General features: G+C 47.9%; 2 protein-coding genes across 7 annotated transcripts in view; one reads left to right on the plus strand and one right to left on the minus strand.

Moving 5' to 3' along the window:
• Znf251 (zinc finger protein 251) overlaps positions 1–9,750 on the minus strand; it is a 32,134-nt gene extending 22,384 nt beyond the window's left edge. Inside the window, exons 1-5 of one of the 4 annotated variants that reach the window (XM_057792112.1) lie at positions 9,586–9,750; positions 9,292–9,423; positions 3,171–3,378; positions 1,540–1,668; positions 133–261 (exon numbers count right to left, since the gene is read on the minus strand). The gene's annotated coding sequence lies outside the window, so the exon portion shown is untranslated. Of the gene's footprint in view, positions 1–132; positions 262–1,539; positions 1,669–3,170; positions 3,379–9,291 lie in introns of all 4 variants that reach the window. The other 3 variants (XM_057792115.1, XM_057792114.1, XM_057792110.1) reach the window with 3 other exon arrangements.
• A 201-nt stretch (positions 9,751–9,951) lies between these two features.
• On the plus strand, positions 9,952–18,939 carry Znf7 (zinc finger protein 7). Of its 3 annotated transcripts, XM_057791838.1 has the most exons (5): positions 9,952–9,986; positions 11,162–11,205; positions 11,580–11,706; positions 15,130–15,246; positions 16,643–18,939. In XM_057791838.1, exons 2-5 carry the CDS (start codon positions 11,203–11,205, stop codon positions 18,397–18,399), a joined length of 2,004 nt encoding a protein of 667 aa, XP_057647821.1. In that variant the 5' UTR covers positions 9,952–9,986; positions 11,162–11,202; the 3' UTR covers positions 18,400–18,939. The 3 variants fall into 3 exon arrangements, with proteins under 3 accessions (XP_057647821.1, XP_057647819.1, XP_057647822.1); XM_057791839.1 differs by lacking the exon at positions 9,952–9,986 and having other exon boundaries at positions 11,155–11,205; XM_057791836.1 differs by lacking the exons at positions 9,952–9,986; positions 11,580–11,706 and having other exon boundaries at positions 10,999–11,205.
• The last annotated feature ends 1,693 nt before the right edge of the window (positions 18,940–20,632 follow it).

The raw sequence follows: 20,632 nt of genomic DNA on the forward strand, positions 1-20,632 counted from the left end.
TGCTGGTTTGCCAAACATGACATCACTTGCTATCTGAAACAGAATGGCCTGGAAAAATAGTTGAAGTAATGGGTCACGGCTGCTTAAAATAAATAAATAAATAAATAAATAAATAAATAAAATAAAACCTACCTGCCACCTTGTGTGGACCCAGGACCAAAGCCTCTCATGAGCTGGCCTGGCTCCGGTCAGCAGGGCACATTTCTCTTCCGCTCTCATTGGTGAAAGAGCAGTTATTCCAGACAGATTCCCACGGCAGCTCTGTAAAGACAGAGTCTCTCTCACTCTCCACCCCATGTTTTCCTAGAATTCACTGGCTCAGGCTGGTCTTGAATGTGTGGTGATCTGTTTCTGTCCCTTGCCCAGTGCTAAGATTACAGACCTGGGCCAGAAAGGCTGACCTTGGAGCCTGGGTTTTAACTAGGACTGGGTTATGGGAATTGTGGTATGAATGTTATTGTTGATATTTTGAGAGTTTTGTTTTGTCTTGAGACAGTTTTGCTGTGTAGCCCAGACTGGTGTGGACTGCTCAACCCTCGGCCTCCTAACTCTGTGATCACAAGCACAGCCATCTTACCAACTCTATTTCCAGGGGTCAAGGTGCCACCTTTATTCTTTCCTATTTCTCCTAGGGAACCAGTGGGTGGCTTTCATCATTATAATGAGATGATAATGACCCCAAGGTCCAAATGGCCTCAGACTAGATGGAGCCTGGCCCAGCGCGCCTGCACATCTGGGAATCTGTGATGGCTGAGTGGTTGGTAGCTGGAAGCATGTGGGTACTGGTAAAGAGCTTTACTTACTTCTAGCAAGCGGCATCTGAACATAAGCAGAGATGGGTAGGAAAATCCATTATAATTTTGGGGCCCAGGCTGGTGACAGTGTCACTCTGCTGAGCCACAAGCCTTACAACTGTGTCTGTGCTCACTGCTAAGCATGGCAGGCACCGTTAGGGAAAAACTATAATATCAATGCACCTTCAAGTGCATGAAAAGGAAAGCACCCTTTCCTTTTCATTGTTTTCCAGGTAGAATTTATGGAAACTGGGACTAAAAGATGGCTCAGCAGTTAAGAGTACTAACTGTTCTTCCAGAAGACTAGGGTTCAAGTCCCAGAACCCACTTGGCAGCTCACAACTATTTGTGTGCTGGACTGGAGAGGGGGTTGTGGGGGGGGGAGTAGCGCACGCCTTTAATCTCAGCATTTGGGGAGGCAGAGACAGGTGGATCTCTGTGATTTCAAGGCCAACCTGGCTTACAGACTGAGGGCCAGAACAGGCTCTAAAGCTACAGAGAAACCCTGTCTCGAAAAATCAAAAAGTCAAAATAAATAAAATTAAATTAAAAAAAAAACTAAAAACTATTTGTGACTCCAGTTCCAGGGTCTCTGATGCCCTCTTCTGGTCTCTGTAGGTACTTCATGCACATGGTGCATAGACATACATGGAAGCAAAAGCACTCAGTGCACGTGGTGCCCAGACATACATGGAAGCAAAATGAAAAAAAAAAAAAAACTTAAACAAAGAACTTATATACTTACCTGGCAAGGGAGATACCAGGATCACGAAGGTGTTTTCCCAGGGCTTATCCATTATCCTCCAGATGCTGACCCCTGCCGAGTCCCCAAATGCAGGACTGTGGTAATGGAGGACTGCATTTGAGCTCTCCCCTATTAATGATAAAAATAAAATAAAAATAAAAAAGCATGCAAATCAAACATGCCCAGAAGCGTTCCTGTCCTCCATTTTAATCAATGTACTTATTTCCTTTGAGACAGAGTTCCAATGTATGGCCCTGGCTGCCATAGAACTCACTATGTAGACCAACCTGGGTTCAAACTCACAGAGATCCACCTGCCCTGCCTCCCAGTGCTGGAGTTAAAGGCTATGGTTATTTTGGTTATTTTCACTCATCTAAGTAGGAACCCATCGTGCACAGTCACACCTGAAATTCCGTAGGCACAGTGTAAACACATGAAGAGTGTCTGAATAAAGATTAAAAAATATATATATATAAAAAAAGGAAGACTGTAGCATGTTTGCCTTTTTTTGTTTTTCCTTTACAAACGCCTGTGTTTGTAGCTACCCATTCCTCCTGACTGCTGTACCACCCATTGGTAGAGTTACCAACTGCCAAGCCGCCAGACCATCCCTAAACAGCTGCTGGTTCTAGTTCACAGTGTCACTATCACAGATGTTCAGGTTACTTTACTGCATTTCCAATGATTTGCTCCATCATGAGTGCCAAAGAAGCAGACTGTTTCTTCTCCAAACAGCTGAGCAAGGTTGGCATGGTTTACAAGCTGCCGTGTTCCTAGGCCCACTAAGGACGGGAAATTGCTTAGATAGTTTGTGGCTCTGCTGCTGAGGGACCAGCACAGAAACGTAGCAAGAAGCATGGCAGCCTACAGTTCGGCAGCACCAAGGAGAGCTGCGAAGTCCCAGAGTCCCCGGAAACGGGGCTGCTGCCACTGATGTTTGTTTTGCTTCGCCTGAAGGAGCCACAGGGCACTGTCTCAGAACTCAAAGCAGGGAATCCTTATTCCGTGCCCACATATAGCCTGTGGGAAAGTCAAGATAGCATGGCAGTGCTGGTTCTGACACAGTGATCTCCTGGTCTCTACTACAACAGGGATTCTAAAGCATTAAATTATCTCAAGAAATTTCTAAGCCGGGCGGTGGTGGCACACGCCTTTAATCCCAGCACTTGGGAGGCAGAGACAGGTGAATCTCTGTGAGTTCGAGACCAGCCTGGTCTACAAGAGCTAGTTCCAGGACAGGCTCCAAAGCCACAGAGAAACCCTGTCTCGAAAAACAAAAAAAAAAAAAAAAAAGAAATTTCTATGCTAAGGCTGAGAATAGCCTGCCAAAACCTGGCACCACGGGAGGAACTGTCATCACCACTCAACTTGAAATCTTTTTTTTTTAAAAAAAAAAATTAATGATTTTTTAAAAAATTCACGTACATTGATGTTTTGCCTACATGTATAGCTGTATAAGGGTGTTGATCCCCTGGAACTGGAGCTACACACAGTTGTGAGCTGCCACATGGGTGCTGGGAATTGAACCCAGGACCTCTGGAAGAGCAACTGGTATTCTTAACCACTGACCCATCTCTCTAGCTCCAGAAATCTTTTCTTAATAAACTCCAACTTGATTGCTGTTGACGCACCCTGATGTCTTGTTGTTGACGCACCCTGATGCCTTGCTGTTGACGCACCCTGAAGTCTTGCTGTTGACGCACCCTGATGTCTTGCTGTTGACGCACCCTGATGTCTTGCTGTTGACGCACCCTGAAGTCTTGCTGTTGACGCACTCTGATGTCTTGCTGTTGACGCACCCTGATGTCTTGCTGTTGACGCACCCTGAAGTCTCTTCTCCTGCAAATAACAGCTCTAGCTTTAATTTTTTGCTTTTTTGTGTTTTTTTGTTTTGTTTTACTTTGATTTTTGAGCCTGTCCTGGAACTCCCTCTGTAGACCAAGCTGGCTTCAAACGCAGATATCTTATCTCTGCCACCCCAGTGCTGGGATTAAAGGCGTGCGCCACTACCCACCCCACGCAATTTTCTATCTTTATTTTTAAATGACATTAATTTTTTTATTTATTGGTGAGGGATGGGCACACACCACAGCACTCTTTTTTTTTTTTTGTCTTTTTTTTGTTTTTTTTTTGTTTGTTTGTTTTTCGAGACAGGGTTTCTCTGTGGTTTTGGAGCCTGTCCTGGAACTAGCTCTTGTAGACCAGGCTGGTCTCGAACTCACAGAGATCTGCCTGCCTCTGCCTCCCGAGTGCTGGGATTAAAGGCGTGCGCCACCACCGCCCGGCTACCACAGCACTCTTGCCACAGTTTGTGGGTAGAGACCAGAGGATAATTTGCAGGAGTTTATTTTCTCCTATTTTAAGAAAAGGCCTGAGGATGAAACTCGGATCCTCAAGTTTGGCAGCAAACACCTTACCGACCAAGTTATATCACTGGTTCACTGACTGATTGACGTGTGTGTGTGTGTGTGTGTGTGTGTGTGTGTGTGTGTGTGTGTATCCGTACATGTGTGCTTTCATGCCACAGTGCATGTGTGGAGGCCTGAGGAGAACTTTAGGAGTTAGTTCTCTCCTTGCACTATGTAGGTTCTAGGGATCAAACTAAGGTCCTTAGTGGTGTTGTTTATTTAAAAAATTGGAGGGAGGACTCACATGGGAGGCTTATTGGAAGAGGAGAGAGAAGGGGCAGAAAAGGACGCAGAAAAGGAGGCAGATAAGGGGTAGAGAGAGGGGCAGAGACCGGTCCCTGAGGACAAGAGTAAATGGAGGGAGATGGGGAGAGGGAAGGGAAGGAGGGAGAGAGGGAGGGAGGGAGGGAGAGAGGGAGGGAGGGAGGGAGAGAGGGAGGGAGGGAAGAGAGAGAGGTGAAAAGTGGGCAAGGCCCACCATTTATTTATTTATTTATTTATTTATTTATTTATTTATCTATCTATTTATTTATTTTGGTTTTTCGAGACAGGGTTTCTCTGTGGTTTTGGTTCCTGTCCTGGAACTAGCTCTTGTAGACCAGGCTGGTCTCGAACTCACAGAGATCTGCCTGCCTCTGCCTCCGGAGTGCTGGGATTAAAGGCGTGCACCACCACCGCCCGGCAAGGCCCACCTTTTAAAATGGAGTATAGTGGGGCTGAAGAGATGGCTCAGAGGCTAAGAGCATTGCCTTCTCTTCCAAAGGTCCTGAGTTCAATTCCCAGCAACCACATGGTGGCTCACAACCATCTGAAATGGGATCTGGTGCCCTCTTCTGGCCTGCAGGCATACACACAGATAAAATATTGTATACATAATGAATAAATAAATATAAAAAATAAATAAACAAATAAATAAAATGGAGTATAGTAAATGTGCATATGAGGTGCTCTTAGTGGCTGTAGCTGAGGACAGATCCTGTCAGGACCCCAAGGGCAGGCCAGTACAGTGCCTGAATAATAACATTCCTCCCTTTTGCTTATTATAATTATAGCTCTACTTGGTCTGTTAGCTCAGGCTTCTTATTAACTAACTCTTATATCTTAGATTACCCTATTTCTATTAATCTGTGTATAACCAAAGGCTGTGGCCTACTGGTAAAAGTTCTGGGGCGTCTGTCTACTTCAGCAGCTACATGGCTTCTCTCTGACTCTGTCTACTCTCTCTATTTATCTCTGCCACACTGGCTATATTCTGCCCTTCCATAGGTCAACACAGCTTTATGCATTAACCAATAAGAGTTACACATATACAGAAGGACAACCCACATCAGGAGAGCAGATCTGTTGAGGGCACTAGCATTCACGTCAGGTGACTCACAACCGTCTGTAACTCCTGATCCAGGGTTTCCTACATTCATCAGGTGACTCATAACCCTCTGTAACTCCTCATCCAGCGGTTTCTACACTGACATCAGGTGACTCACAGCTGTCTGTAACTCCTGATCCAGGGGTTCCTGCACTGACATCAGGTGACTCACAGCTGTCTGTAACTCCTGATCCAGGGGTTCCTGTACTGACATCAGGTGACTCACAATTGTCTGTAACTCCTGATCCAGGGGTTTCTACACTGACATCAGGTGACTCATAACCGTCTGTAACTCCTCATCCAGCGATTTCTACACTGACATCAGGTGACTCACAATTGTCTGTAACTCCTGATCCAGGGGTTTCTACACTGACATCAGGTGACTCACAGCTGTCTGTAACTCCTGATCCAGGGGTTTCTACACTGACATCAGGTGACTCACAGCTGTCTGTAACTCCTGATCCAGGGGTTTCTACACTGACATCAGGTGACTCACAATTGTCTGTAACTCCTGATCCAGCGGTTTCTACACTGACATCAGGTGACTCACAACCATCTGTAACTCCTGATCCAGGGGTTTCTACACTGACATCAGGTGACTCACAATTGTCTGTAACTCCTGATCCAGGGGTTCCTGCACTGACATCAGGTGACTCACAGCTGTCTGTAACTCCTGATCCAGGGGTTTCTACACTGACATCAGGTGACTCACAGCTGTCTGTAACTCCTGATCCAGGGGTTTCTACACTGACATCAGGTGACTCACAACCATCTGTAACTCCTGATCCAGGGGTTTCTACACTGACATCAGGTGACTCACAGCTGTCTGTAACTCCTGATCCAGGGGTTCCTACACTCTTTTGGCTTCTACAGCATACACTCTTACAGCTGCATATACACATAAAGAAAAAAATAGAATGTAGACACATAATAAAATGTCAATGAAACAGAATTCTTGTGTCTTTGGACATAGTATAAAGATCAGGTGGTTCCAAAAGCCTTCAGTTAGGAGGTGACCAAAGCATGCGAGCACACACACACACACACACACACACACACACACACACCCTCTCTCTCCTTCCTAATAGCCCGCAGATATTGTTAAAACCTCCTTTTCCTTTCGTCTCACACTCTCTCAGCAGTACTAACACAACAGGCCCTCCATCCTATCCTCCTTGAAACACTCATCCTCATCACCAATAACGCTATCCTTTATGTTTTGCCAACCTCTCAATCCCCTTTGCTAGTTTCTCCTAGGTACTAGGAGATAAGGCCCAGGCTCTCCTGTAATTTAAGAACACTGTTTGGGAAAGAGAGCTGGCAGAAGAAGGAATTTGATTTATTCAGGAACCGGCACTCTTGAGAAGAGGTGCTTTCTCCTCAAAACTCTGACTTTGGGGCTGAAGGATTCTAAGGGATTTTGGATAAAGGCTTTGGAGGGGGCAGTGAGACCAGGCAGGATCTTTCATCAGAAGCGTACCCCTTTTTCCCTTCTTCAGCCTGAATATTATGCTTTAACCTCCATGTCTACCTAACCAAAGAAGGCACTGGCATGGATTCTAACACTTGGGGGCAGGGGCAGGAGGATTGCAAGTTAAATCCAGTTTGGACTACAAAGTGAGTTTTAGGCTAGCCTGGTTTATATGTTGGAATCCTGTCAAGGGGCGGGGACAGAGACAGAGAAGAAAAATCGACTAAGGAAGGATATTACAAAAAGTATGAGATGCCTGGGGTGTCTGGCTCCAAGGAAGGCTTTGGGGGTAGACATCCCCAGTGGACTGGCCCAGCTTGGTCTCACTCTATTGAAAGACCCTCACCCCGGGTATATCACCCAAACTGCTAGCATTTGTAACGCCACTTGCAAGGCCAGTACCTCATAGTAGCAGAAGGGCTGAAAAGGGTCAATTCTAAAGCAGGCAAGCCCACCAAAACAGGATATCTGTGGTCGAACATCTGGTCCCAGGAGGAACAGGAACAGAAAGCACCCCGGGTCCCTAGACTGTGCCGGGATGGCAGAGAGGGTACACCTGGGGCCTCCGATGGTATCTGGCCTCTACAGATAGAGGGGTCACTTTCAAGATTAAACTTAGGGCCGAGCGGCTGAGCCGCGCCGTAGGCCCAAACCCAGTTATCTCATACCATAGGCCCCCCTCTCAACCGGCAGCAGCCCCTAGGCCCCCTCTGATACCCCAAACCGGCCTCAGCACAACCCAGGACCCCTCACCTGCTCCCAGTCCTACGAGTCCTATGCCAGCGCCGCATACCAAATACCCAGGAACAGGGGATAGACTGCTTAACCTGATACAGGGCGCCTACCTAACACTCAATTTTACCAACCCCGATAAGACTCAGGACTGTTGGTTATGTCTGGTTTCAAGACCCCCCTATTATGAAGGAATGGCTATCCAAGGAAACTATACTAACCACACGAGTGCCCCAAGCTGTAACACCTTGGGCACTCAACATAAACTGACCCTGTCAGAGGTATCGGGCCAAGGAAGGTGCATTGGAAGAGTCCCCTCAACTCATGCCATGCTCTGTAACCACACAGATGAAGTTTTCCCTGGCTCCTATTATCTGGTTCCTCCTAATGGAACATATTGGGCCTGTAACACAGGGTTAACACCCTGTGTGTCTGCCTCGGTCCTAAACAGCAGCTTTGACTACTGTGTGTTAATCGAGCTTTGGCCTAGGATTACATACCATGAGCCTGAATATATCTACAGTCATTTCGAGGGGCTGTCCAGACCTAGATGGGAACCAATCTCACTGACATTGGCCCTGCTTATGGGGCGAATGACTATAGGAGGGATAGCTGCAGGGGTCGGAACTGGGACCGTGGCACTAATAGAAACTTCCCAGTTTAGGCAGCTACAGCAAGCAATGCATACTGACCTCCAGGCATTAGAGGAATCCATCAGTGCTCTAAAACAATCACTCTCCTCCGTGTCAGAAGTAGTGCTCCAGAACCGGAGGGGTCTGGACATCCTGTTCTTACAGGAGGGGGGGTTATGTGCTGCATTAAAGGAGGAATGTTGCTTTTATGCTGATCACACAGGACTTGTCAGAGATAACATGGCCAAACTTAGAGAAAGGCTCAGGCAAAGACAGAAACTGTTTGAGTCTAATCAGGGCTGGTTTGAAGGATGGTTCAACAAATCCCCCTGGTTTACTACCCTGATCTCCTCCCTCATGGGACCCCTAATAATTGTCCTCCTGATTCTGCTTTTCGGCCCCTGCATTCTCAACCGACTGGTGCAGTTCATGAAGGACCGACTATCGGTCATACAGGCATTTGTATTAACCCAGCAATATCAGCAATATCACCAATTAAGACAGTTTGACTCAGAAGGAGTCATCTGAGGCCGAATGGAAGATTCCATTTGGTTCCTCATAAGAAAATGGGGGAATGAAAGACCCTCACCCCAGGTATATCACCCAAACTGCTAGCATTTGTAACGCCACTTGCAAGGCCAGTACCTCATAGTAGCAGAAGGGCTGAAAAGGGTCAATTCTAAAGCAGGCAAGCCCGCCAAAACAGGATATCTGTGGTCGAACATCTGGTCCCAGGAGGAACAGGAACAGAAAGCACCCCGGGTCCCTAGACTGTGCCCACTCAGCGACTTATCTGATTTCCATGAAATGGGGAACTTGTCCTCAGCTCAAACTCAGCCTAAGCCTTGCCACATTTGAATGACCCAATCAGAACCCTGTAACCAGGCATCTCGCTTCTGTAGCCGCGCTTTTTGCTCCCCAACCCTATAAAAACCCCCTGCCCCAACCATGCGGCGCGCAAGTCTTCTGAGAGACTTTGTCGCCCCGGGTACCCGTGTATCTGAATAAACCTCTTGCTGATTGCATCCACACCGGTGGTCTCGCTGTTCCTTGGGGAAGGGTCTCCTCAGCAGGAAGACACTCTCTGAGGGTCTTTCACTATGTCACCGTGGTTGAAGATGTATGGTTGAAGTAAGACTTTACCTTACTTTTTCACATTTTCGTCTTGGCATTTTTGTATATCTTCAGATCCTGTTAGTGACCTCTGCTCTCTTTCTGAGTCTCAGATGTGTGGTCTGGGAGCTCAGACACTGCGCGGTTCCTTTTTGCAACAAGCTGAGGAGAGTTTGAAGTGCAGTGTCAAACGTACCGGACTTCCAGACTAGAGCAGTGGGCAAGAGACCTCCACTGAGGATCCCCCCTCCACAGCCTCTCAAGTCCTAGTGCATCTGGCCCCACAGCTGCGGTGGATCCCGTCGAGCCTCCTGCTTCTCCTACCTGTGCCACCCCCTAGACAGCCGGGCCAGTGCGCTCGGCCTCCGGAGGGTAAAGGTTTCTGGTGCTTATTAGTTCTTTCTAAAGCTAAGCAAAAGCTAACTGGGCTACGCTTCGTCAGGGTTAGCCTGAAATACCAGGATCGACCTGCCCTAGATGATAGCCCAGCTCTTCACGGGCAGAGAGAGAGAGGAGGGAGGGACAGCGAGAGAGCGAGCCGCGCGTCTGGATCCGCCCCTACTCCTGTAACTTCGGGGGCGGGGCTGGGGAACCATCGAGATGCTCTGGCCGGCGAGCGGATCTGAACGGGCGGAAGTATGCAGGGCGGGACGCGGAGGGATGGGCGTGCGAAGCTGTTTCCGGCGGCTCGCTCTGTTGGCGGGTCCCAGACGCGCCCAGGCTGGGTGAGTCGGCGCAATCGAATTCCTTGTCGTCAGGGCAAGGGGCCCCCATAAGAGATGAGAGGCGTGGGCGGCTCGGGGCTGTTTCCAGTGCCTGGCCCGGGACTTGGTCCCCGCGGATGCGAGTCGAATAGCCGAGCACCACAGCCCCTCCAGCCTGCTCCCGAGCTCCAGTGTTGGGCCTGAGTTAGGCGGCTTCCCTCCAGGACTGGACCCGCCTGCCGCCTCCCTAGTTTCCTGAATAACCACTTCCTGGGACCATCATCCCCCTCAGTTCTGCACCTTGAAAGCCTAGAGTCAGTGACAGAGGCTGAAAGTGTTGTCACGGTTTTGGACTCAGATGGCACCTCAGGGTTTGTCCTCTTTCTGGGACCGCGATTTCCCATTGGCTGTCCAAATGCTGGGGTCTGAGAGAGGAAGGCTTTTCCAGTGTTCACTGCTGCTTGGGCCAGCTAATGGCCTGACACCTGTCCAAAAGCTACCGAGGAAGCCAGCGTCCTCCCGTTATGATCCCGCCCGGGGGTGGGGGGAGGTGGGGCTAGGGAGGGGCCTAAGGGCTTTGCTTTGGTTTAGCTGAGGGGGACTTCTGGAATCCTTATGACTTAGGGCAGCTGTAGCCTATTCTGGAATTTAGATCCTTATGAACAGGGGTTCAGTTTTTACCTTGAAGTCCTTTCTCCTCAGCCTTGTCTCCTGCTTCCGGTTAACTGCTTCGGTTGCTTTCTTTGGTTCACATACTGGCTCACTTTGCTCCACCATCACTTTGGCCCGGGCCCCTGGGGGAAGACTATTTCGGACTTTACCAGGACTTCTCATTTAACCGCGTTCCTAGTCCCCTTCCTTCAGCACCATCACAGTTGTGGTTTTATGTGTGGTTATTTGTCTCTTCTAGGTGTCTCATGAAGGCAAACTTCTTGCAAATTCACGGTTGCCTGTCCCGTGGTTTAGTTGAATGTGTGGCCCCCGGCAACCATTCTTAATGTGTTTGTGAAGTGATTCAACCCCGCAACCCCACACAGGCAAGGGGCTCGGGGTCAGGGCTGCGTTTGCCCAGTCTGGTACCCCTGTATGCCCGGGGTTGGTGGTGAAGAAGCAGGGGATGCAGAAACCCCTGGATTACTCTGGGAATTGGGAGCCTCCTCCGCCCTGACCTCTCGTCTTTTCATAATTTCTCACAGGTGTCTGAGTCAAGGCAAGTGGACCCCACCCTCCAAATCTGATGGTAGGAAGCCTGGCTGCCTGTATCCCCCACTGGTTCTGTCAAGCTCCACTTCCTACTTTGGAGATCTGTCTTTCCACTGGGCCTGAACACAGTTCTAGCTTTGGCCCTCCCTGTGGCTCTTGCCAGGCTCAGTGTCTGAGGCAGGGAGTAAATGTCTACCCAGACCAGAGCCTAGCTGTGCCTGTTCAGTGGAGAGGAATTAAGATCACTACCGTGGACTAAGTCCCTTCTCTCCACCTTTGATTTAAGAGCTGAAAGGACCCCTGTGACTCTAGTCTGATCCTGTGGGTCACCTGCCTGAGATATGTTGTAGTGCCAGATTGGAGCTGGCACCTAAAGGACTTGTGGGGTGCTAGTATGTGTCCTGATTTCAGGAGGCGGTGACATTTGGCGACGTGGCTGTGCACTTCTCTCGGGAGGAGTGGCAATGTCTGGATTCTGGCCAGAGGGCCCTCTACAGGGAGGTGATGCTGGAGAACCACAGCAGTGTGGCTGGACTAGGTGAGGCTACACCTGGGGATCCAGTTCATACATCCACCCCTCACCTGTCAGAGAGAGGGGATGTGGATGCTAACTGCTCCACCTTAGGGGCTAAACCTTGAATCTGAGTGTGCCAGCCCAGCTCCAGGCTTTATAAATGTCGCCCACCCAGCTTAGTTCTTACTAGGTAGGGACACTTCTGGGAACTAGTAAAACCTCTGTTTTTCCTAAGCTTATTAAACTACCATGTGAGAAATAGAACCCATACTTGAAATAACTTTAAAACGCACACACACAACAACAACAAAGAAAAAGAAAAACAACCTTTTTGTTTGCTTGAGGAGTTTCCAGAGAAAACTGTTCTGGAACCAGAGTGTCAGTGATATCTTGAGTCCCATCTTTCCTTTGGTCCTGCTGTCAGACCGCTCCCGTTCTTGCTACCTTCTCTGCAGGCTGCTCCAGCACGTACCACTCTGTAGTTTGTTTCAGCTTCGTGGTAAAACGTACGTCTTACCTGCTGGTTGCTAAGCATTTCACCTGTTGCTGAGCCCGCTTCAGGACTGGCCCCATCCTCATGTTGGCGCCTACAATGTGGGAGAATCCTGAGTTCTTGAGAGGATGCCTGGGCTGGTGGGTCAGGAGTGGGGTAGGTGAGGATGGGAGGAAGTTTCTGTCTGTGTTAGACCAGGTCTATAACTGTTCATCCCATACAACCTGACAAAACCCAGTTTTCTGATGTCTTAAGTAGTATACAGCAAGGGCTGGAGTGTGTGCGGGTCAATGGTTTAGCATTCTTCTGTCGCACACAAAGTTGTTCTGGGGTTAATCCCTGTACATCAGAGAGCAAAAAGAAAAACAAATCAAGCCAGGCGGTGGTGGTGCATGCCTTTAATCCCAGCACTTGGGAGGCAGAGGCAGGTGATCTCTGAGTTTGAGGTCAACTTGGTCTACAGAACAAGTTCAGGATAGTCAGGGCTACACAGAAACCCTGTTTTGAAAACAATACCAAAACTAAACTAAACAAGACAAAGGGAAAGAAAGTAAAACAACTTAAGATTGTGTTGGTTTTGTGTTGTCTAGTTTTTGAGAGTTTGGGCATCCTGTCATATCCTTGCTTATTACTCTGTTAGGTTCTGAAATCATGTACTTATTACTCTGTTAGGTTCTGAAATCATGTACTTGTGCAGCTCTTTTGCCTTAGAAACAACAACAACAACAACAAAACGGATTATTGTGCCTTACTGACTTGTGGGTGTTTAGATGTTCAGTATATCTTGTGTTCGATTTCACGGAAACCAAGGCAACATGTCATAAAGCTCATTATTTAAAAAAAAAAAAGCGCATTATTAAATGTACTACTGATTTATACCACCCACAATTTAAACTCACTCAGTGCTTTGCAAGTGCTTTCTTAGATTCACATATCACACGTCGCTGTGATAGGAGGAAAACACACGGAGTACAGTGGCCAGGACTTGCTCGATCGTTCCTCTCTACTTCCCCTGGGGTACTGGCCTGCCAGGAATGATGATGGTTTTCTTTCTTTGTTAGGGTTTAGCCTTCTGTGGGGTCAGTCCCTAAGCTTTCTTACCTAGTATATAGTGGCCTTCTCTTTTGTCGCTCAGTGAGCAGCAGCTTCATCTGTGTGTTCTGTCTTGTCTCAGACCCTTTGCACATACAGCTACAATGTGCCTGTGAGGAACCGCGCTCCGTTAGGCAAGCTACCCAGTTTCAAAGTAAATGTTGCTCTTTCCCCGTAGTTTCTGCTTCGACAGTAGCTTCACGTTTCAGCGCCAAGTTACTGAACTTTGTTTTTTCTTTTTGAGATGACCACCTCACTCTGCTACCCAGTCTGACCTAGAACTCCTGGGCTTGTAAGCAGTTCTTCTGCCTCCGCTGCCTGAGTGTTTGCTGAGATGATAAGTGTATGTGTATCATGGCACCCAGCATAGGAGAGTTTGGAAGAGTGCAGGGTAAATGAATTGCATGTCTCTGTGACGATGTAAATGTTCAGCTGCGGCACTGGTTAACTGAGATTCTAGCCACACCCACACGTGCTCACTGGCAGTCTGTCCTTTCTACCACCAGGTTGCTAGGAGGCTAATGGTGGTGACACACACCTTTAATCCCAGCATCGGGAAGCAGAGGCAGGTGGGGGCTACACAAAGAAACCATGTCTCAGAAAAAAAATAGAAAAAAAAAAAAACCTAACAATACTTGCATATTTTCTCCTCTTCTCTTGTTAACTTTGGTCAGATTTCTTTTCTTTTTAAGAAATGCTGTCAGGCCGGGCGGTGGTGGCACACGCCTTTAATCCCAGCACTTGGGAGGCAGAGGCAGGCGGATCTCTGTGAGTTCGAGACCAGCCTGGTCTACAAGAGCTAGTTCCAGGACAGGCTCCAAAACCACAGAGAAACCCTGTCTCGAAAAACCGAAAAAAAAAAAAAAAAAAAAAGAAAGAAATGCTGTCAGTTTTCTGATGAGCTTGGGGCCCTGCCTTTACTTAAACTTGAACCTATTACTGTACCATTTGTTTAACGTTTTGATATCGTGACGTGATATCCTTCACAAGGTTGACATTCAAGAACCTTTCAGTTGAGTTACCAAAACAAAACAAACAGACATTTCACATTTCAGTCAAGTTCATGACTTTTTCTTGGGCCACATTCATCACTGTCTTTGTCGTGTGTGATTGTGGGCTGCAGGTTAGACACGGCTGATGGATCTCGCAGACGCCTTTGCCTATTTTTCCATGTTGTGGGAAGCCTGAGGGAAGCTCCAAACTCTATTATCTTTTTTTTTTCAACATGTATGGGTGTTTTGCCTACATGTATGTCTGTGAATCTGCTAGAACTGGAATTATAGACGGTTGAGAGCTGCTGTGTAGGTGCTAGGAGATGGCCTGGAAGAGGAGCAAATGCTCTTCACTGTTGAGCCATCTGTCTAGGCCCGCTTTGTGGATCCCTGATTGGATCAACACCTTCCCCACTTCTATGACCTGGCCATAAAGGGAGTCTGGAGCCACTACTTGTGATTTGAAATCTTCTTCATTTATTTAATTGCTTACTAATTTTAAGTTTTTTTTCTTGGCTACCCCTACCTCTTGGAGTATCCTTGTCTTTTGAACTGGGGGAAGAAACGGCTGTGGCTTTACAGAATGTGGTGCTGTCTTGGACTTAAGCTTCCTATGCCTCTTGTACCCCAACTAGATCTGGCCTCTTCTTCAGTGACAGTGTTCCCTGAAGACTGTGGAAGTCTGGGTGTCCCTTCCTGTCTAATCTAAGGACCTAGAGTGAAGGGGCTGCTATGTATCCAGCCTCATCCCTCATCACCCTCCCAATAGGTTCTGCATAGTCTAGCAGCTCCTGTTCTTCATGACTGGGAACGAGTAGCAGGACTGACTCCTGGCCGTGTTTTTATCCTCTCCTTCTCTGCCTCACACAGCAGGATTCCTGGTCTTTAAGCCTGAACTGATCTCTCGACTGGAGCAAGGACAAGAGCCATGGGTCCTTGACCTACAGGGAGCAGAGGGGACAGAGGCACCATGGATTTGCCAGACAGGTAAGGCCTAGGCCCTGTTACAGAAGGTCTGAATAAGAAGGAACTGGGGTGAGTCCTGGTGACCAGGCTGGGCTGCTAAAGACCACTGCAGAGGACCAACCCTAGAAAGAACCACAGCTAGGTGTGTGGCCACTTCTAGGAGGGCAGGGGCACAAGACACTTGTCCATTTAACTACTATGTGTCTTGTAATTAACGGTCATAGAGAAATCTGGCCTGTGGGGTCAGGACAGGAAGGCAGCCTGTGTGGATTTGGAGAGTCTAGAAGGAAAGTAGATATCACGGAGGCACTTGGTCTAGGTGCTCAGACCCTGACACTTGCCCCAGGGAGAAAAATCAGTGTGAACTCCTGGGTATGGTCACTCAGCCAATGGCTTAGTGCATCTGTTCTGTCACATGATCAAACATTCTAACTAAAATCAGTTTCAGAAGGAAAGGGTTCATTTCCAGATCCTAAGTCAGGGCAGAAACTGAAGCCCAAACAACAGAGGAACACAGGTTCCCATCTTACACTCCAGCTGTGTTCAGCCCACTTCCTTGTGCAGTCTGGATAAAACTGCCTAGGTCTGTCCATAATAAATCATCAATCAAGACAAACTCACAGATGGCCAGAGGCCAATCTGACCTGGGCAGTTTCTAGTCGAGGTTCCCTCTTTCCAGGTAACCCTAGACTGTACCAATGTGACAGTAACCATCACACCTATAGCAAGGCTTGCCAGATGTGGGTTTGCAATTTGAGTTCTTTTCAGAGAAGTCCACCTTAGAGGCCAGTCATGGATAGGCTAAGCACCCAGTTCTGCTCTTGGATCTTCCTGCTAAGATACCACTTCTTCTTCAGCCGGGGTCTCAACATTCCTGTCTGTTTTTCGGTCAGACACCCCCGTTGTCCTCACTTGCCAGCTAGCATGTTTGCAGGTCGCTGACCTGCTCTGATGAATTCTGTCCTCAGACTTGTTCTGTCCAGTCTGTTTTGTTTACTCTAAGATATTCCCTCCTCAGTGCCCTATAGGGTGAAACACTTCTTGTAGACCCTCTTAGGACATGAAACTCTCAGCCCTCGCCTTGTAGACAGAGTATGCCATCACTGTCCAGTGAACCAAATTGTGAGCATTTCCCCTTCTATCTCCTTGCCACACTTTCCACTGGGGTGTTGTAGTGCTGACACTCCCACAAGGCACTGCTCATCTTTCCACTGGGGCGTGTTGTAGAGCTGACACTCCCACAAGGCACTGCCCATATTTCCACTGGGGTGTTATAGAGCTGATACTCCCACAAGGCACTGCTCATCATTCCACTAGGGCGTGTTGTAGTGCTGACACTCCCACAAGGCACTGCTCATCTTTGCCTTCTCTCCGAGCTCAGATGTCAAGAACATTTTTTACTTTGTGCTTATTTCAGATTCTACTATTAGAACCAATCACAAGCAGACCTGTGAGTACATGAAGATTCCCAAAAAGCAGATTCCTGCCTTTGGAGACAATTTGGATTCCACGATCTTGTCAGAGAATGGCTCGAATAACCTTGGACTAGGAGTGAGTGGCTCCCTTCTCCAGAAACATCATATCAACAATGAGACTATGGCTCCCCAGGACACTGTCCAGGAATGCAAGGAGCTACAGGCCACTGTTCTGGGTTCTCAGCCTGACGAACAGAGAGACAGTGTGAAAGAGACATCAGAAAACTGTGAAGAGTGTGGTAGAGTCTTTAAACCAACTCTGAACCTGGCTCCATATGTGGAAGTGAGTGGACAGGGAAAAGCATACAGATGTCAAGAGTGCCGAAAAAACCTAGCTGACTGCTTAGAGGAGACGCACACAAGTAACTGCCTTGGGAAGAAGCGTTATGAATGCAAGGAATGTGGGAAAGTCTTCAGGCTGTGCTCACAACTCAACCAGCATCAAAGAATCCACACCGGAGAGAAACCATTTAAGTGTGTTGATTGTGGGAAAGCTTTCCGTTTGAGCTCAAAACTGATTCGGCATCAAAGAATCCATACAGGAGAGAAGCCCTACAGATGTGAGGAGTGTGGGAAAACCTTTGGTCAGAGCTCAAGCCTTATCCATCATCAGAGAATCCACACAGGAGAGAGGCCCTATAGTTGTCAAGAGTGTGAGAAAGCCTTCAGCCAGCAATCACAGCTGGTCAGACATCAAAGGACTCACACTGGAGAGAGGCCTTACCCCTGCCAGGAGTGTGGCAAGGCCTTCAGCCAGAGCTCAACTCTAGCCCAGCATCAGAGGATGCACAGTGGGGAGAAATCTCAAATGCCAAGAACTTCAGGGAACTCAAGCCTCATTGCCCACGAGGGAAATCACACTGTAGAGAAGCCATTCAAGTGTGAGGAATGTGGCAAAGCTTTCAGGTGGGTGTCTCGCCTGAGCCAGCACCGGCTGATCCACACCGGAGAGAAACCTTACAAGTGCAACAGGTGCACCAAAGCCTTTGGTTGTAGCTCCCGGCTCATTCGCCACCAGAGAACTCACACAGGGGAAAAACCGTTTAAATGTGATGACTGTGGGAAGGGCTTTGTCCAGGGCTCCCATCTTATCCAGCATCAGCGAATCCACACCGGGGAGAAGCCTTATGTGTGCGATGACTGCGGGAAGGCCTTCAGTCAGAGCTCCAGTCTCATTTATCACCGGAGGATCCATAAGGGAGAGAAGCCGTATGAATGCACGCAATGTGGGAAAGCCTTCAGTATGAGCACACAGCTCACCATCCACCAGAGGGTTCACACCGGGGAGAGACCCTATAAGTGTAACGAGTGTGGAAAAGCCTTCAGTCAAAATTCAACCCTTTTCCAACACCAGATAATCCATGCTGGAGTGAAGCCCTATGAGTGCAGTGAGTGTGGAAAGGCCTTCAGCCGGAGCTCATACCTCATTGAACACCAGAGGATCCACACTCGAGCCCAGTGGTACTGTGAATTTGGAAACACGGTTGAAAGTAACACTTTTTTGAATTCTAAAAAAGTGAACACTGTAAAGAAATTGCACCAGTGTGACGACTGTGACAAGATTTTCAGGTGGCGCTCACACCTCATCATACACCAGAGGATCCACACAGGAGAGAAGCCTTACACATGTAACACTTGTGGCAAAGCTTTTAATCGGAGCTCCAGGCTCACTCAGCACCAAAAGATTCACATGGGATAAATCATTCACCTAAGTGTCTTGGTCACTTCTCTATTGCTGTGATGACACTACAGGCAAAGTAAATTTAAAAAGTTTACTTGGGGTTTACAGTCCTAGGGCGCATTCATGGCTATCACGGTGGGGGCAGAGCAGCAGACAGGCAGGTAGGCGTGGTGTTGGAGTAGTAGCTGAGAGCTCACATCTTGAGACAGTTACTAAGCAGAGAGGACTAACTGGGAATGGAGAGTCTTTTGAAACTCAAAGCTCACCCCCAGTGACACACCTCCTTCAAGACCACGCCTCCTAATAATTCCCAAACAGCTCCACCAACTGAGGGCCCAGTGTTCACACATACGAGCCTATGGAGCCGTTCTCATTCAGACCACCACACTATAAATATGTAACTGAATAAACCTGAAGCCTTATTTTATTTGAGTAATTTATGCTAACAGAAACTTGAGACTGCTGGGGGAGATTCAGATTTGTTCTCAAAAAATATTCTACTTATGAAAATAATGTTTTGTTTCTGGAATGTTTGGCATTCACCCATTAAATAAAGTCTGTGTCACACTCAAAGTGTAGCTGTGTTTTGAACTCAGAGATCTCTGTCCTACAGATGAGAAATCGATATCAGGAAAGATTTGGAAGCTCTTGTAAGAAGCAGCTTAAGTGAAGCCACCAAATCTGGGTCTGCTGGTACATACTTGCCATCCCAGCACCCAGGAAGATGCAAACAGTCATCGAGACCCTGAGTTTTACATAAGTAGTAACCCCAAATGTTTTCCCTTGGACCAGTTACTTAACTTCAATAAGGAAATAATCCTGTAACTCATTGAAAAGGGATCCAAAAGCAAAGATGCTAGAACTCATTTCTCCTTATCCCTTTTCGGTGTCCTTTCTGAGGTACTAACTGAGGGCTGAAGTGTGCTATTCAAGTGCTCTACCATTGACTTACAGCCTTACTCCCAGCTGATGCCTCTGAAAATCTGTCTCCACCACAGCCACTCAGGACCCCATCTCCCTTATTGTGAGAGGCAGGTATGGTTCCTGAATGCTTTTTTTTTTTTTTAAGATTTATTTATTTATTTATTTATTTATGTATACAACATTCTGCCTCGATGTATGCCCGCACGCCAGAGGAGGGCGCCAGATCTCAGCACAGATGGTTGTGAGCCACCATGTGGTCGCTGGGAATTGAACTCAGGACCTCTGGAAGAGCAGCCAGTGCTCTTAACCTCTGAGCCATCTCTCCAGCCCCTCCTGAATGCTTTTTATGTGGGGATGGAAGGCCAGCATTAGGAATACACCAATGCTAGGTTTAGAAATACCATGGGCAGGAGCTGGAGAGATGACTCAGTGGTTAAGAGCACAGGCTGTTTTTACAGAGAACCGGGGTTCAATTCCCAGCACCCACATGGAAGCTCACAATTGCTGGTAACTCCACCTCCAGGGGATCTGACACACTCACACAGACATGCAGGCAAAATACTAATGCAGAAATGTAGATACCAATGTAAAAGTACCATGACCACCTGACAAAGGCTTGAAGTCATGTTGGGGTTCAGGAGCTTGCTTATGTGACCCAGAATATCTCTCATTCTAAAATCCGAGCTAGTTATCTGAAAATGTTCTGCCGTAGGGTAGTCATAAAAACTAATGTGCAGATGTGTACATTAACACCCCAGGTAGAGGATCGATAAGAAAGCACCATGCGCCTCCTCTCCCTCAATCACAAACAGCAGACCTACACTGTTGGGGACTGCAGACCCTCAGACCCTGAATTTCCTGTGACCCCTTACCTGCCGGAGTAAACAACTTGTTTTCCTGTGCTTGTAGCTGCTCTGAGCACAAAACCCTCATGAGTGCCTGATGGCAGGGGAGTGGTTTCTGGTGGGCTTACAGCTGAAAAATCCCAAGAGTTAGGGCATGGCCATTAGTCAAGGAGAGCCCTATATAAGTTGCCCTGGAACACAATAAAGGGGGAATTCTTGTTTCAAGGATGCCTGTGTGTGTGTGTTTCAATTTCCAGCCCCTTGCCCGACTCACAAACCATCCTGGGGGGCAGGTGCCATACCACACTAGCACCTACCCAGTTCTTCACCAGCCAAGGGAGGCCAGAGAATGGACAGTCTGGACCAAGGGAAGGAACCACAAACCATATGTGCTCTCCCGATGTGTGTCCCTCAGTTCTGCTCCTGAATGTCTGCCTAACAGACCTTTTGAGGCCACTGTCAGGAGGGAATGGCTCAGGCTA

This window comes from Chionomys nivalis, chromosome 17 (assembly GCF_950005125.1).
Source record: "Chionomys nivalis chromosome 17, mChiNiv1.1, whole genome shotgun sequence".
In the NCBI taxonomy this organism is placed as follows: Eukaryota; Metazoa; Chordata; class Mammalia; order Rodentia; family Cricetidae; genus Chionomys; species Chionomys nivalis.

What these genes read in the sequence shown, in the direction of transcription:
- Znf7 (XM_057791836.1), top strand. Translation starts at nt 11,052, where the DNA reads ATGCCCGGGGTTGGTGGTGAAGAAGCAGGGGATGCAGAAACCCCTGGA. An exon ending in CCCACCCTCCAAATCTGATG is followed by an intron (nt 11,206 to 15,129) that starts GTAGGAAGCCTG and finishes TGCCTCACACAG; the next exon opens with CAGGATTCCTGGTCTTTAAG. An exon ending in ACCATGGATTTGCCAGACAG is followed by an intron (nt 15,247 to 16,642) that starts GTAAGGCCTAGG and finishes TGCTTATTTCAG; the next exon opens with ATTCTACTATTAGAACCAAT.